At 47.7% G+C, this 15,758-nt stretch overlaps 1 protein-coding gene across 5 annotated transcripts in view; it reads left to right on the top strand.

Annotated features, from left to right (window-relative positions):
* Nucleotides 1–15,758, top strand: part of SLC7A1 (solute carrier family 7 member 1) — a 66,447-nt gene that overhangs the window by 40,752 nt on the left and 9,937 nt on the right. For 4 of the 5 annotated variants that reach the window (XM_028504719.2, XM_036018361.1, XM_028504721.2 and 1 more), the window contains 6 exons: nucleotides 3,232–3,615; nucleotides 6,035–6,193; nucleotides 7,804–7,975; nucleotides 11,563–11,684; nucleotides 12,293–12,515; nucleotides 13,268–13,407. In XM_028504719.2, the coding sequence (XP_028360520.1) occupies nucleotides 3,246–3,615; nucleotides 6,035–6,193; nucleotides 7,804–7,975; nucleotides 11,563–11,684; nucleotides 12,293–12,515; nucleotides 13,268–13,407 (1,186 nt within the window). In that variant the 5' untranslated portion in view covers nucleotides 3,232–3,245. Of the gene's footprint in view, nucleotides 1–3,228; nucleotides 3,616–6,034; nucleotides 6,194–7,803; nucleotides 7,976–11,562; nucleotides 11,685–12,292; nucleotides 12,516–13,267; nucleotides 13,408–15,758 lie in introns of all 5 variants that reach the window. The other variant, XM_036018362.1, reaches the window with a different exon arrangement.

Below are 15,758 nucleotides of genomic sequence, written 5' to 3'. Positions count from 1 at the left end.
TCTGTGGCATTTTTGTTCTAGTGTCTTCCAAAGGAATTGAGTGCCCGTTGCACAGATAGCAAGTAGCACTTGCGGAGGGACCAAGGCGAGAATGATGGGCAGTTGATCTCCTATGAGGTCCCCGCCCAGCCTCGCCCCACCACTTCCCAGAGCGCTTTGCCTCAGGGCTTCGGCGGGGAGCTGCTCCTGTGGAGGCTGGTCCCCAGTGGGGTGTATCTGTGTGGTCACGGTTTGTCAGCTCAAAGGACTCCCTTCTCACGTGATGTTTGAAACCATCTGTTTCTAATTTGTGGAATTCAACAGTCTGCCCCCTTTATTTTGAAAATGGTACTGAGCCCCCAGGGTTAGTCAGTGGGTCCTGTGAGTGGGTTTCTGCCGATGGAAGCCCTCCCTGGACTGAGGACACAGAGGCACACGGGGCTGTGCACGTCCAGGTGGGCCACTTCCGCCAAAAGTGAGTCACTCACTGGACTCCTATTTGCCTCCCACCCTAAGAAGGCTCAAAAATCTGTTCCCTGCCTGTCTGGTCTCCAGTGTGCCTTTTGTGAAGAATCCTAATGTGGTCACTCTTCTGCTCAGACAACAGCACACTTTTGAGAAGGGACAGAAGTTTTGTCTTTCAGAGGAAGGCAGATGGCTCATCCTGCCTTTTGGGCCCTTAGCTTGCTTTACTCCGTAAGGCCTAGTGAGGAGAATGCTATTTAATTGCATTGTCTATGCCTTGCACTTGGCTTTTATTGTTTTGAGGAGAATATCTGCTTATTACTACCCAGAAACCACATCTAGGAGAGGATGGGAGCAGACAGGCTCTCTGTCACCATATCTACCAACGAACTTAAAAACAATGCGAATGATAAGGAACTTTCACCTCCCACTTCCCTGTAAAATTCCTGTCTACTTAAAAATACTCCCCTCCCCTCCCCACCAACAACAATGTTGAAGAGTTATTTTACCATGCTTTAAGGCACGCCCTAGCAGAGTCAAGGGTTGTGGTGAAATGTGCACCTTCCCTTTTAATTTGTTACTTAAGCAATCATTTGCTAATGACATTGTTGTGATTTACAGCTTCTTGTAATAAATCCAGTTAAATCGTCTGAGGAAGGAAAGAAAAGGCAGTTGCAGGGAGAATGACTCCCTGGGACAGTGCTGGGGCCTTCCACCCGCCTTGGTGTCCCATGCAGGTCCTCCTATACCTGCTGCCCCTCAAGCCGCTCTTGTCTGTGAAACCTGCTTCCCCGGGATCTGCTCCTGGCCCGAGAGCTTCGGGAACAGGCCAGTGTGTTGCTGAGGAAAGCCATTGACCTCAGTGCTTGTCCTCTCTCATTCCGGCCACCTGCCCTCTTCTGCCCTTTGTGTCTGATTTTCCTGCTCCACAAATGAATCATCTCTCCTCATTTCCTCCTCACTTCCTCCCCATCTTAAGACACAGTGAGATCATTTCCTTGTCACCTGTAAAGCCAGAGCCCTAGACGAGGACTTGGGCTGCTGTGTCATTGGAGCTCTGTGACCTAGTGTGACATTGACTCTTGTAGTTATTTTTTCTCATCTGTGTAACAAGGAGACCAGATCGGATGACTTTTCTCCCCCATTCTAGCTAAAAGCTGTTAGATGAAATGCAGAAAGGACCATCCCCATTTTCCATGACCTGGACTTGGCCAGTGACATGGCCCTGTCTTGGGACCACGGGAATGTGGCAGGCAGTCGAGTGTCCTGGAGGGTTAGGTTTGGATTTTGCTGAAATGTGATCTCCAGTGGCTTTATTGCGGCAAAGTTAGGTCGGTGGGTATCAACTGATGATAAAGGTGAAAAATCAATGATACTGTTCTGCATCTCTGTAGCCAAAAACAACAATGGTAGCTTATCTCTGCACTTGCTGTTTTATTTTTAAATAAGCTATTTTAAAACAGTTTCAGATTTATAGAAACATTTTGAAGGTATTGTTGAGAATTTCCATACATTCCATATCCAGTTTCCTGTTATGAAGTGATACTGGTACAAATGAAGCCCATGCTCTATTCAGACTCTCTTAGGTTTTCCCTTACGTCCCTATTCCACATCCGGGATCCCACGTGCCTCCTCAGGCCTTTGACAATTTCCTCGACCTTCCTTGGTTTTGATGACTTTGACCATTTCGAGGAGTGTCGGTCAGGTGTCTTGTGGAATGCTCCTCATCTGTGGCTCGTCTGGTGTTTCTCTCCTGATGAGACTGGGGCTCTGGGTTTGGGCCTGAAGGTCACCAAAGCAAGGTGTCCTTGTCACATCACACCATCAGCAGGACTGTGACCGTTGATGTTGACCGTTCATTTCTCCACTGCAAAGTGGCTCTTTTCTCTCCCCTTTCCAGACTGTCCTCTTTGGAAGGAAGTTACTATAGGCAGGCCAACCTTCAGGGTGGAGAGTTTGGTCCCACCTCCTTAAAGGTGGGAGCTGGCCCAACCAAACAGGCAGGGTTAGCCCCTGTGTTACGGGAGGGCCATTTAAATGCTGAGCTGGCATTTAAGTCCTGGGGCCCTCGTGGCTGTGTCCCCTGTGAGGAATGGGTAGCATGAGCCATCATGTGGATATGTGCGCTCTCTCAGTGTATGCTGAGAAGTGTCTCATACACATAAGGCTAACATTTGGGTCCAAAAAACCCCCCACGATTCCTGGAGTAGTAATAGCTACAAAAAGCCTAAACATCTAAAAATTCAACACTTCTGCTATGGACCTAACTGTGGGTTAACTTAAAAGTGGAAACAACTTGGTCCTTGCCCCCAGAGGATTCCATAAAGGTCTAAAAACCACTGCCATTGGCCTCTGGGTTTTAATAATAAATTAAAAGATGGCTTGGTTTGCCTCCCCAACAGTACACTTAGGATGACATCTTGTTTTTTTTTCTGGTAAATTGCATGACTGTCGAGGGCAGGAACAGTGCCCCTGGTGTGTGTTGCCCATACTCCAGAGTTCCGGCCCATGCAAGGTTTCTGCCAGGAACTGAGAGGAAGGTGGCCACTCAGAGGGCCCAGGGTAAAGTCAGCAGGTCCTGGCCCCGGGTGTTCCTGTGTGCTCTGGCCAAGCAAGCCTCGGGCTGGAGAGCTCCTGGGTGGGGTCCTGACTGGGGGATTCTGAGACTGAGAGCATTTTAGCAGTAAAAGACAACAGGGGCCTGGTTGCACTATGTGTTGTGACTAGAGGGGTGGAAGGGTGAAAGGGGTGGCCAGGATGACGTGTCCTGTTCTTTCTCCTCAGCAGATTTGATCAGCAGGATGGGGTGCAAGGTGCTGTGCAACGTGGGTCAGCAGATGCTGAGGCGGAAGGTGGTGGACTGCAGCCATGAAGAGAGCCGGCTATCCCGCTGCCTGAACACATTTGACCTGGTGGCGCTGGGAGTGGGCAGCACACTGGGTGCTGGCGTGTACGTCCTGGCTGGAGCTGTGGCACGTGAGAACGCGGGCCCTGCCATTGTCATCTCCTTCCTGATTGCTGCACTGGCCTCAGTGCTGGCTGGCCTTTGTTACGGCGAGTTCGGTGCTCGTGTCCCCAAGACCGGCTCGGCCTACCTCTACAGCTATGTCACTGTTGGGGAGCTCTGGGCCTTCATCACGGGGTGGAACCTCATTCTCTCCTACATCATCGGTGAGTCCACCTCTTCTGTTGTTCCCACCTCCCAGTCGTGGGCAGATGCACCGCTTTGCTCTCAAGTAGAACAGATCTAGCTTCTTCCCAAGAGCTCCCTCCTTGCCTGACATTTGTCCATCTTCCCTTTTCCTTTTACAAAGGTGGAGGCAGCCTTACAGTCACTTCTGCCCCTCTGGTCTGTGCTCTTGGTGTTCATGCACAGGTGTGTCAGGGCTTAGTGGGAACAAGCCAGGCCAACGAGGAGGTCGTTCCTGTTAACACAATAGACGTAGAACCAGTGGGATGCTTCTAATTACTGTACTTAAAAAGGATTTAGTCTCTTTTAGTTTTTTCGTTTCCTTCTTTTATTTTTTTAGTACTATAGTAAATTCATTATGGACACAGAAAGATGGGTGGAATATTGAAAAGCACAAAGAAGAAAATAAAAATTTGAGAACTGAGAGACATTAATTCTCTCATTCATTCATTTGCAACAAATATTTACTGAGCGCTTGCTCTGCGCAAGGCATTTTGGTAGATATTGGGCATGCAATAGAGGAAAAAGACAGTCTCTCTTCATGAGATGCATGTTTTTGGCACAGTATATCTATTTATAAAACGATACATAGTAAACATTTTCCACAGTGTTAACTTTTTTTCCACAGTAATATTCCTAATGGTTGCATGTCATTCTATCAAAGCAAACACATGAGCAAAAGAATCACCAAAGAATTTGAATGGCCAGTTCATAGAAGTAGAAATACAAATAGCCATTAAACATTCCATTTACATTTAACAGGCATTTTGTGATATTATCAAAAGACAGTAAGATGTGGTTAAGTTGAGCCTCGTGGGTCCTGGGAACATCAGGTGTGGAGCTGAGCGCAGCCTTCCGGGCCCACGGGCCTGGGTCTCCTGCCACCTGCCTGCTGCCACGCCCCCAGGCCACCTTCCCTTTCGGCCCTGCAGTGTCTGCTCAGAGACCTGACACCGCCTACTCTTGTAACCTCCAGAATAACATTCACACCATGGTTTCCTCAGCCCAGCACTGAAGCAGGTGCAGACAGACACACATGCTGGGGTCTCCTGGTGGGAATGTGGCTATTTTAAATGGGCTGTTGTGTTTCCAGAGGATTTATCTGGGCACAAGGCATGAGAAGGTGTGAGGCCTCATACTTCCAGACCCCAGATGATGTGTCTTTGCCAGAGTGCCACTTGCTGGTGTGGGATCACACGTGTGCCACGTGTCACTGTAGGGACTTCTCAGCCTCAGCTATTGGGGAGGGCAGTTTTCTCAGCCAACATGGGGTTTTAAAGCCCTGACTCAGAACCAGAATTGGGAGGCCCGGCAGCCACTCTCAGCCAGCAGGGTGGGGTTCAGGATCCTGGTCAGCAGTAAGCCAGCCTCTGGGCCAGATGGGAGACCATGTTTCTTTGCTGGGTTATGGCCTTGATGGACAGATTTCATAATAGGCGGGCTGCTCAGCATGAAGAAATGTGGTTCAATTTTTGAGCTGTTGGAAGATTATTTATCATGAGACCAAATAGCAAAATTGAGTCTCAGCAGATCACTGTGGCAGACTCCTGGGGGTGACCCAGACCGCAGTCACCAGCAAGGCCCCTTGAAGAAAGGAAAGGAAAATGCTCTATGTGAATATTGGAATTTTGGTGACATTTCCTAAGGAACAGTGCTGGACAAGCAGTGACTTAATTCAGACTGAGACAAAGAGAGAGAGGGAGGGGGAGGGAGGGAGAGTGCGTATAGTCAGCCCCATTGGCACTGGGAGCGCCGCCTCCCTTTGCGTTCCTCCTGGCCGGGGTGCGGGGAGAATACAGAGTGCTTTGTCTGCTGGCAGGTGCCTGGGGACCTGTGCGTGTGAGCCCAGGGTCAGGCACAGAGTGGCAGATGGCAGGGGTGAGGGTCAGCCACGTGCCATGTCCCTGGTCTTCTCTGCTGGGAGAGCAGTGTTCTCCAGGCCAGTCTTGGAAAAGGAGCTGCTGAGCAAGGTGCACACAGCCCACTGCAACTGGAGAGTGCGTCGTGCCATCAGTTTCAGGGCTTGCCATCAGCGTTTCTGTTTGTGATGAAATCAAATAGGTAGAATTGAATAAGCACTGTCTGAGTGCCTCTCAGGTGCTAGGGTAACACGTTTTATAAAACTTTTATTAATAACTTGGTTAAATATTTGAAACATGTATACATGTGTGTATTGGGTCAAGGTGGGAAAGGCATGTTTTTCCAAGGCCCTAGAAGCTTTCTCAGACTCTGTACCTCACCGTGAACTCCTGAGGTCATGTATGCTGAGGTCTGGCTGCTGCTGCAGAGTCTCATGCACTGTCTGTGATCACACACATGGATGCTGAATGTCCAGCTGGATGACAAATGCTCTGGAAACTGCTTTATTTCACTTTCTTCTGTGTGTGTGTCTCGTGACAGGTACTTCAAGCGTGGCCAGAGCCTGGAGTGCAACATTTGATGAGCTGATTGGCAAACCCATCGGGGGGTTCTCTCAGAAACACATGGCTCTGAAACTCCCGGGAGTGCTGGCCGAAAACCCAGACATCTTTGCTGTGATTATAATCCTCATCTTAACAGGTACAGCCCTGCAGTGAGAGAGCCATCAGGTGGGAGGGAGGGGCCCAAGGTATAAGGCAGGCTTGCATTAGGTTTTCTTCCTTTTTTTCTTTCTCCCTTCCCCATTTTATTCTCCCCCCTCTCCTCCTTTTGCAATTAATGCAGACATCTTTTTGCCTCAGTGGCTTCTAATAGAGTCACATAGGTTTGTATATCATTTAGCTAAAAGCGAACCCTCCGGTGTTTTGTGACTATGGAGTAAGATTTTTGTGCAGATGGCCCAGGAATACACTCTGTTGACCCATGGTGACCACTGAGAAAGGAAGGCTGGTGTTCGCTCTCGCCAGGCCAGTGTAGAGGAACAAGAGACCTTGTTCGTCTGGAGCACCGACGGGTGTCTGCAGCATCTGAGACGCCTCTGGTGCTCTCACGCCCACCGGTCGTCACGATGTCCTTTAAGTAAATACATTTCATGACAAAGTTGTGTGTGCAGAATTGAAAAATTTCAGATAGCGCTTGCCCACAACTGATTGGCAGCTTCTTCTTACTGACATTTACCTGTGTCTCAGCCCCTAAGGTGGGAGTTTTGTTGACATAAACATTAAATTGAAATGTGATAACTTCTCTTTTGAGGTTAGAAAACCTTGCATAGGTTTTAAAGACAACCTGTGTGATTTTGCCTACTGTGTATGTAATCGAAATCACTTTGCACAGCAGTATGTCTGGTCCCGTTGACAGGAGTGTGTGTCAGAAGTCAAGTCTGCACTGCTCAGATTTTCATGAACACGGGAGGGAGGGACGCGGAAGGACAAACACCATGGGGTGTGGTGTCCTGTTCTCTGGGATGAAGTGCTCTGTTCTCTTCTTACACTTGCATTCAGAGTTCAATCTACTAAGTTAGCGTTTTCTATTTTAAACTGTATAAAAGACGTACATGGCAGAGCAGCGCTCTCTAATCATAAACGGTGGTCGTGTGTCCCAGACACCTTTTAATGCCACTTTTTTGCCCAGCCGAGTGTGCCACAGAACTCCCCAGGTGGCACGCTCACCCCAAGGTGATCCTGTGTCATCATGTGGTTCCTGGGTGCCTTTACCACTTGGTGTTCTTCCCTGTGTGAGTTAGCCGTGCCCTGAGTTCAAGGGGGCCATGTGGGGTGGTGGCTCCACAACCACAGACACTTGGCGTTGCTGGAACTGCTACCTTCCCAAGTCGACCCGAATAATTTTCTCATCTGAAAAGCTCATTCTGCCAGGAAGCTGAGCAAAATGTCTCTGCCTTGGAGAAAATAAAATCCTGCTCCTGCGGGCAGTTCTCAGTAACATACTTTAGTGAGGGGGAGGGGACAGGGATGAAGAGCTCGCTTCATCCCCTAGGGGCCTTGATGTCCCCTGGTGCCCTCAGATGGCATCCTCGAACCATTATTAAACACCCCAGGACTTCGGTGGTTTTGCTCACTGCCTCTAGAAAGGTCATTAATCCAGCCCCATCCCCAGAGGCCCACAGAAGTCTTCCGAGATTTGATGCCATGTGGATTCTTCTTAAGTCATCGTCTTTATCCCTGTTCCCATCCCAGGAAGGATTTGCCTGGTACGGGGCTAACACTCAGTTTCCTATATATGCACATTTTCAGGACTTTTAACTCTTGGTGTGAAAGAATCAGCCATGGTCAACAAAATATTCACTTGTGTCAACGTTCTGGTCCTGGGCTTCATCATGGTGTCAGGATTTGTGAAAGGATCCCTTAAGAACTGGCAGCTCGTGGAGGAGGATTTCCAGAACATGACTGGTCACTTGTGCGGCAAGTGAGTTGCTTTTCTTTTCTTTTTTTTTTTTTTTTAAGATTTTATTTGTTTATTTTTAGAGGGGAAGGGAGGGAGATAGACAGAGAGAGAGAGAAACATCAATGTGCAGTTGCTGGGGGTTATGGCCTGCAACCTCGGTATGTACCCTGGCTGGGAATCGAACCTGGGACACTTTGGTTCCCAGTCCGCGCTCAAGTGAGTTGCTTTTCTGTCCCCACCTCGGCGTGTGCTGGTCTGTATATTTAGGGGGTGGAACTGGCTAAAACTATATGAATCTTTCTTTTACAGTGTGACTTGAATTTGGATATTTGGTTAATTTTTTTGTAGTGAAGTAGCCGAGGGTATTTTATTGGTTTGGATTTGTGTTAAGTTTTATTTCCCTCTGCTATACAGAACATTGTATGACAGGGTGCTACTGGGCAAAACAAAATCTTCATTCAATTCCAAAATGTACGCAGTTGAGGATCACTCTCAGACTCACTGAGTAATCCCCTTTTCCTCATATTCTGTTTCATGACCTTCCTCTGAGTTTTGTGATCAGAAAAGATTTTCTCTGCAATACCGTGGTGATGCCACTTTATTTTGAAATATTTAATAACACTGAAGAAGAAATATGTGAAACTTTTATCATGGGCTTTTACAAAGGTTTTCAGAGTTACTCAAGTTTCAAAATATCATCGTAATAATCTCTGTCTCCTGCCCTCGACTTGGCTGCATCAGCCCTGGGAAGCAGCGGCCCCGTCCAGGGACCCGACTGCTCCCAGCCCCCTGCCTGCTCAGGCCTTGCAGTGATCCCTCATCGACAAACTCGTATTATCTAGGACACAAAGCCAAATAATTATAAGGTATCTGTTTTATTTTCTCATCAAATTTTCAGGTGAAACTTAGGGTCCCGGGCTGGAGAACAGGGAGTTTGATTTTATCTATGAATCTATTTTAATTATGGCTAAAGGTTAAACTGCTCAAATAAAGAGGATTTTCTAAAACGCAGAGGCTTTAAAATGATGTCTCAGGTCCTGAAATGAGCAGTTTGGTTGTGTGGCCATTGCGGCGGTGCATCAGCTTTCAGGGGCCCAGACTGTGCACCTGGCTGTCCTGTCATCTCTGAGGATGTGGCCCTCATCCACCGGGTTAGAGCTGGGCTGTGGGCACTGGCATGATCCAGCTTTCCCAGAGAGGGGGTGAGTGTGGAGCAGAGTGTTTCCAGTGCTTCTAAGGACAGATCTTCAAGACACACATCCCTTCTGCCCTAATTCCCCTGGCCAGAGCTCAGTAGGCAGCCACAGCTAGCTGCAAGGGAGGCTGAGACACTGGGGTCTGAGTGGCCATACGCCAACTTGGCTGCTGGTTGTTACAGGCTAGGCGTCCAGTGAGTGGTTTGATTAATGGGCAGGCACTGATGTGTGTCTAGTTCATGACTGGAACACAAACAGGAAGCTATTAAACGTATGAAACTTCACTAACTCCCATATTATATGGTTAACATTTCAAATAAAAAGGGTCTTTCTTTTGAGGACTAAACCCCATTACAGAGAAATGAGGACTTTTAACATATTTTCCCAAGCATTCCTGACCAATTTATGCCACATTTCTTGGTGCCCATTCACTGAGGATAGAGTAAAGCCAACTCAAACATACTTTGAAGAAACAGTCAACTTGGAAAACTCTGAGCAGGCACAGCCTATCTTGCTAGTTGCTGTTCACAGGTGAGGGGTTAAATGTTTCCTGGTTGTCAGTCAAGATTTCATTTTTTGTTTTTATGAAGAGGTTGTTCATGCCAGGTGTGGTATTTGCTTTCATCGGTCACCCTTACACAGTGCGTCCTAGGAATGACGGGCTGTACCGGCCTCTCAGACAAAGTGGAGTTTGTTGCTCGGCCCTAGAGACACAGCCATGAGGGGCAGCGAGCCAGCCACTGTGAGAGGTGGAGTGCGATGGGACAGGGACATAGCTTGCTTACTCATTTTATTGAAACCTGTAAGATCTTTCCTTTTTTTGTTGTTCACCAGCTATAGATTTGTGTTTCTGACAATGGCCACACAGTCTTACATGAAACTGTTTGTCTCTCTGAAGTACTAAAGCATTTCTCAGTGAGACCAGACAGCATGGAGGGGCTTCATCCTGCATGGGCTGGGGGCAGTTCCCACCGCATCGTGCTGTGATTGCCGAAGTCAGCTCAGCAGATGTCCACCCTCTTTGTGATTCATGCACCCAGGAGTGGCTGGGGCACCTGGGAGACAGTGCAGACTGTGCATTGTACCTTGCTGATTTAACTGTCCTGAGCTGCCTTTTTTTGTACCTGGGTTGACGGTTTACTTCAGTCACACTTTAAGATGACAAGCTTCCATTTGTGTCTGGTGAAATTTTACCCACATCTATCACTTGTGTATTTGTTGGGGTTTCCTTCCTGTTGCTACTGCACCACAGTGAGTCCCGGTGGCTCCATGGCACCTTCTGGAGCTGAAAAATGTAACTATACCCAAGGAATCAGGAGAAGGCTTATTCCCTGTTAGAAAATAATTGGGTCCAAATTGTTGGTCTGTTTTATTAGTCAATCGGTAAATCCCACTGAAAACAAATTTGCCAGAATGAGTTGCTAACCCAGCCTCAGTGCACTGGTGTTCACAGAACTGGAATATTCTCTCTCATTCCTGTCTCAGGTCTGCGGGTGAAGTAGTCCGTGTGAAGGGGCAGTCAGCCGAGTAGGGAGGGCTGATGGGGGGCTTTGAGCAACCTCTGGAGCTCCGTGTTGAGGAGCTGAAGCTGCCCTTGTCAGACTGGAAGGAGTGGGGCTGCTCTTCAGGTAGCGGAGGTTCAAGATTACTCGGTGCCAGGCAGGGCCTGAGGTAGACTCATGTCACGGATGGCCACCCAGATGGGGCCAGCAGGGACGAAGGGCTCCCTGTTGAAGCTTAATGTCTAGAGTCACAGGTTTTGATCCACTGTGACTATTTTCTGGATCTTCAAGGACTTTGAGGTTCACAAAATATGTTTGACTTTGTGTTCATTACTTTAGCAAACACTACTGAGCGCCACCCGTGAGCCCAGCTGTGCTGGGTACCAGTGCCCACCTGTGGAGCATCCCAGTTGTTTACCTTGTGCATGTGGGTGCTTAGGGAGCATTTTTGTTGACTAAAACAAACCACTCTTCAAACCTCAGTGCCTTTGGAAATGCTTGTTTTGAGACCTAAGTTACTGGTAAATACGGAGACTTTTTGCATTTTGTTCCTAGGTCTGGGGCTTCTGCACTACCTGGCTTCGTTCTTTCTCTAGGGTTTCGGGGGAAAGGCTGCAGTTGTAGGTTTTTCCCTCCTTCCTGCTGGACGGCCCGTCACAGTTCCTACACTCCACCCCTACTCCAAGTCAGTATTTACAAGGCACCTCTGGAAAGGGCTTAGCACACACCCTTATGGCTCTAGGCCACGCAAATCTAGGGTCCTATGGCCCACAGAGTTGGGATGCAGTGGCTGGTGACAGCTGTCAGGGATTACATACTGAGGGCTGGAGCAGTGGGTGTAAGTTGGGCAGTGGCTGTTTGGAATGATGAGGCTGGTGTTGTGATCTTTGTTGTGGCTCTTTTTTTCCAGCGACACAAAGGCAGGGAAATTCGGTTTCGGGGGTTTCATGCCCTTCGGATTCTCCGGTGTCCTATCAGGAGCAGCGACCTGCTTTTACGCCTTTGTGGGCTTTGACTGCATCGCCACCACAGGTACGCCTGCCCACCTCTGGTCCTCCTGTGCTCCCACAGGCCACTATCTTCCTTCCTGTGCACCTGTGCTGGTTGCCGAGCTTTCACATAGGAGCAACGTGTAGATTGCAGCTTCCTGATAATCTTCCCCACCCTTATAGTTTCCCTGAGGGGCAGTTCCTGACAGGAAACTGCAGCAGGAGTGTGACTGACCATCCTGCTAGAACGAGTGGGATAATGACAGCCCAGGCCACAGCCTGACTTCATATCTGTGCATTATCCGAGACACGAGGCCATTAAAAATACTGCCATCCTGGCAAATTGAATAGTCTAGGCTCCATCATGCCTCCCAAATCTCCCTGCCAAAGGAAGCAAGTCTTTCCCTTGGTGGAACCATGACAAAACAGCCAAGAACACCATCTGGGAGCCTAGGGGTCATCTGGTCTGTGTTGCTGGGGCCACCCCATGTTTCCAGAGCCCAGCAGACCCTGGCACCCATAGGGCTGAGTTCTGTGGGGGTCATTTGTGATGGCATAGACTCCCTGGACGCTGAAAGGCCTGGGGCCTTGTGGTTTGTGGGGCACCCCTCACCACCTCACCGACCTGGGCTGACTCCTGGTTGCTTCTAGGTGAAGAAGTCAAGAATCCCCAGAAAGCCATTCCTGTGGGCATCGTCGCTTCCCTCCTGATTTGCTTCATCGCCTACTTCGGGGTGTCAGCTGCCCTCACACTCATGATGCCATACTTGTGCCTGGACAAGGACAGCCCCCTGCCCGACGCCTTCAAGCACGTGGGATGGGAAGGCGCCAAGTACGCAGTGGCTGTCGGCTCCCTCTGTGCTCTGTCTACCAGGTGAGGGTTCTCAGGCATCACCTGTGGGGGGCTCAGGAAAGCTGTATGCGCAGATTTGCTGTTAAAATTACTTTTTCCCTGGAGCTGGAGCCAGTAACCCCAACCCTGATTCTGTGGTTTCTCCCTTGTTGCTATTAATCAGCCAAGAGTCAATTATATTATTGATCTTGAAGAACCCAAGGCTGTCATCTGCTCAGCAAGGGACTGGCTTTCTGTTCCCGGTTTTGGCTACTGGGTCAGGCCAGCTTTGTGAACACTGCATTTTGGCCTCAGTCTGGCCGTCAAGCAGAGGCAACCTTGAAAAAGGGAGTGAGTGCCCTTTATTGAGGGGTGTTCTGCCCCTGCTGTTTCCTACTAACCTACGGACAGTAACCATATAGTAAATATTGATTTACCAGAAACATCCTTATGGATGCCGGGATTCTTTTATTTTTTGCTTGATTTAGCTGGAAATAACTGCAAGAATAAATATAAGATTTCCCTTCCATAAAAACAGTAAGTTGGTTTGTACTATTTGTTAGGCCTTTCCCGTTCTTACACTTACACAAACTCAGAGTAAGTGCCTTTTGAGGAGTTGGTGTGTAGAATTCTGAGTCTTTAGCACGAGTCTCATGCAGCCTGGCCGGCACCAGCCCTTGGGGAGAGCTCAGGGTTCCTGCTCCCCAGAGGTCAACTGGGCCTGATCAGATGCTGGTGCCTTGATTCCTGGTGAGCTCATCTTACTGATGCTTTTGTCTTTTCCTTCCACCTAGCCTTTTGGGTTCCATGTTTCCCATGCCTCGAGTTATCTATGCCATGGCTGAAGATGGACTGCTATTTAAATTTTTGGCTAAAATCAACAATAGGACCAAAACACCGATAATTGCCACGTTAACCTCAGGTGCCATTGCTGGTAAGAACTGGAAATAATGTAAATATTTCAACAGTTGAGTTGTTATTACTTCTTAGGGAAATGTCCTGAATTGTACTGTGGCCTGTGAGAAGTTTTAACTGGTCTTTTTAACATTTGGTTTTTACCCTTAGAACCTGGTTTATTGCAAGGTAACTGTCCTGTAGCAGAGGCCAGTGCTACAGAGATGTGATGGAATTTCCAAAAAGCTTGAATTCTGTTATTATCCTCTCATTGGCCAGAGCTTAGGACACACATGGTCCCGCAAAGTCGTTGGTCTTCTCTGTTTCTGAGTGTCCCTGAGTAGGTTTCGGTGAGATGACATCTCCATGAATTTAGAAGCCAAGTGAGACTATGCGTTATTACTGGAAATTTAGTGCCCTTGTATCTATGCTCATGAGTTCTCTGGGAAGCGAGAGTCACTTATGATTAGTGCTGTATAAAATGTACCACTTCTTCCCCAGGGGATACTGGAAGTGCTGCTGCTAAAGCCCTTTGCCTTGGGTGTATACATAATGGCAGGCCCAGAGGAGGTTTATCTTACCAAATATGAGGTTCCTCACCAAGAGGATGATTTTGACAGATGGCATCAGTGGACTGAAAAACACTTTGAGTCTGTGTTAGCAGTCCTCAACCTTTTTGGCCCAGGGACTGGTTTCATGAAAGACAGTTTTTCCACCGACTGGGGTGGGGCTGGGGGTTGGCTTTATAGCCTGCCACCAGATGCAGCTTAACTATCACTTCCCACTCACTGATAAGGTTTTGATATGAGTCTGCAAGCAGCTGATTTATTATGGTCTCTGTGCAGTCACAGCTCTCTGCTAATGATAACCTGTATTTGTAGCTGCTCCCCAGCACTAGCATCACCATATCAGCTCCACCTCAGACCTCAGTCATTAGATTCTCATAAGGAGTGTGCAGTCTATAGATCCCTCGCATGTGCAGTTCACAGTAGGGTTTGTGCTCCTATGAGAACCTAATGCTGCTGCTGATCTGACAGGAGGTGGGGCTCAGGTGGTGATGTGAATGATGGGGAGCAGCTGTAAAACAGATGAAGTTTTGTTCCTCTTCCTGCTGTGTGGCCCCATTCCTAACAGGCCAGGGGCTGGGGACTCCTGGTCTATGTGATATTCCAGGGGCCCTGGATTAGGAAGGAGGAGCAGAAACTTATTTGCACATGCACTGCCTGCTGTTTGTTATCTATGTTCCCTCCTTTAATGATTGCATTTCATAGCTTGAGAGGCAGTGTGATCCCATTGTACAGATGTGGAAGTGGAGACACAGAGAGGTGAAAGCAGGAAGCACACCCATAGTGTAGAGCTGGCTTGTGCTTCGTACCCGGTTTGTTTTTATGCCAAAGAGTCTGGCTCCTTCCAGGCTGTGAGTAGAGCAGCAGGTTTTCTTCATAAATTAGGACACGTGACACTGTTCACAGTTTGTACCACAGGGATTTGTCAAATGGCCATTGGTAAGACATTTGACTTTCTTAAATGAATGAGTTGTTATTAATAATGTTTATGCCCTTAGCAAAGTGTGCTTCATTTTGTGGGTTAACATTACATAATGAAAGAAACCTAATTTTTTATTATTTATTAAGTTTCTCCTATCATTCTACATTCCCGAGAATGATCACAGTAGTCAGGTTAAGGGACACTATATGTCAGAATATGCCCTATATATTTAAGAGATAAGGCATTGAAAACTGAAGATTTTTTCAGTATTTACATGTAATTTGATCATATTAAAGACTGGCCTTAATTTCCTTTCTGTGCTGGTGAAGGGAGATGAAACTATAATCATTAAAGTGACTATAAAGTACATTCACCAAACCAAAGATTTTCTCTTCATTTTATTTGGTGGGAGTGTAAAAAAGTAACAGGCTTTCTAAAATGACCCTACATGGAAGAAATTTGTCTCAGGCTTTTCTGTGAGTGGGGATGTAGGTGCCGGTGGCATGCATGGTTGGACACTGCTCTAATTACTCAGAAGGTCTTCTCTGCTCCTAAATCCTATTATTTATTCACAATTTACATTTTTTTTAGCTGCAGTGATTTATAGGGTCTTGAGAAGTATTTGTGGAAAAGCAATGGTTTTGTGTTTATGTTTTAACTTGTCTCAATTGTGAATGATTTGAAAATACCCCAAAATAGACCTAGCCAAGTTCTTGTTTGAATGGGAAGCAACCAGTGTCCCCACACAAATACACACAAACACTCTGAAAAAGTACAAAGATTTTAAAATAAGCATGCATGTGGGTTTTTTTAAGTGTGGTCGCAGTGAAGGAGCTGAGATTGTCGAGGAGTAATACTGCTTTCCGTGCTCAACTGTCTGGGTCAGGAGCCTCATCCACCCTC

This window comes from Phyllostomus discolor, chromosome 2, assembly GCF_004126475.2.
Source record: "Phyllostomus discolor isolate MPI-MPIP mPhyDis1 chromosome 2, mPhyDis1.pri.v3, whole genome shotgun sequence".
Taxonomy (NCBI): Eukaryota; Metazoa; Chordata; class Mammalia; order Chiroptera; family Phyllostomidae; genus Phyllostomus; species Phyllostomus discolor.
The sequence above is the reverse complement of the archived record's forward strand: the minus strand, read 5'-3'. Positions and strand labels throughout refer to the sequence as shown.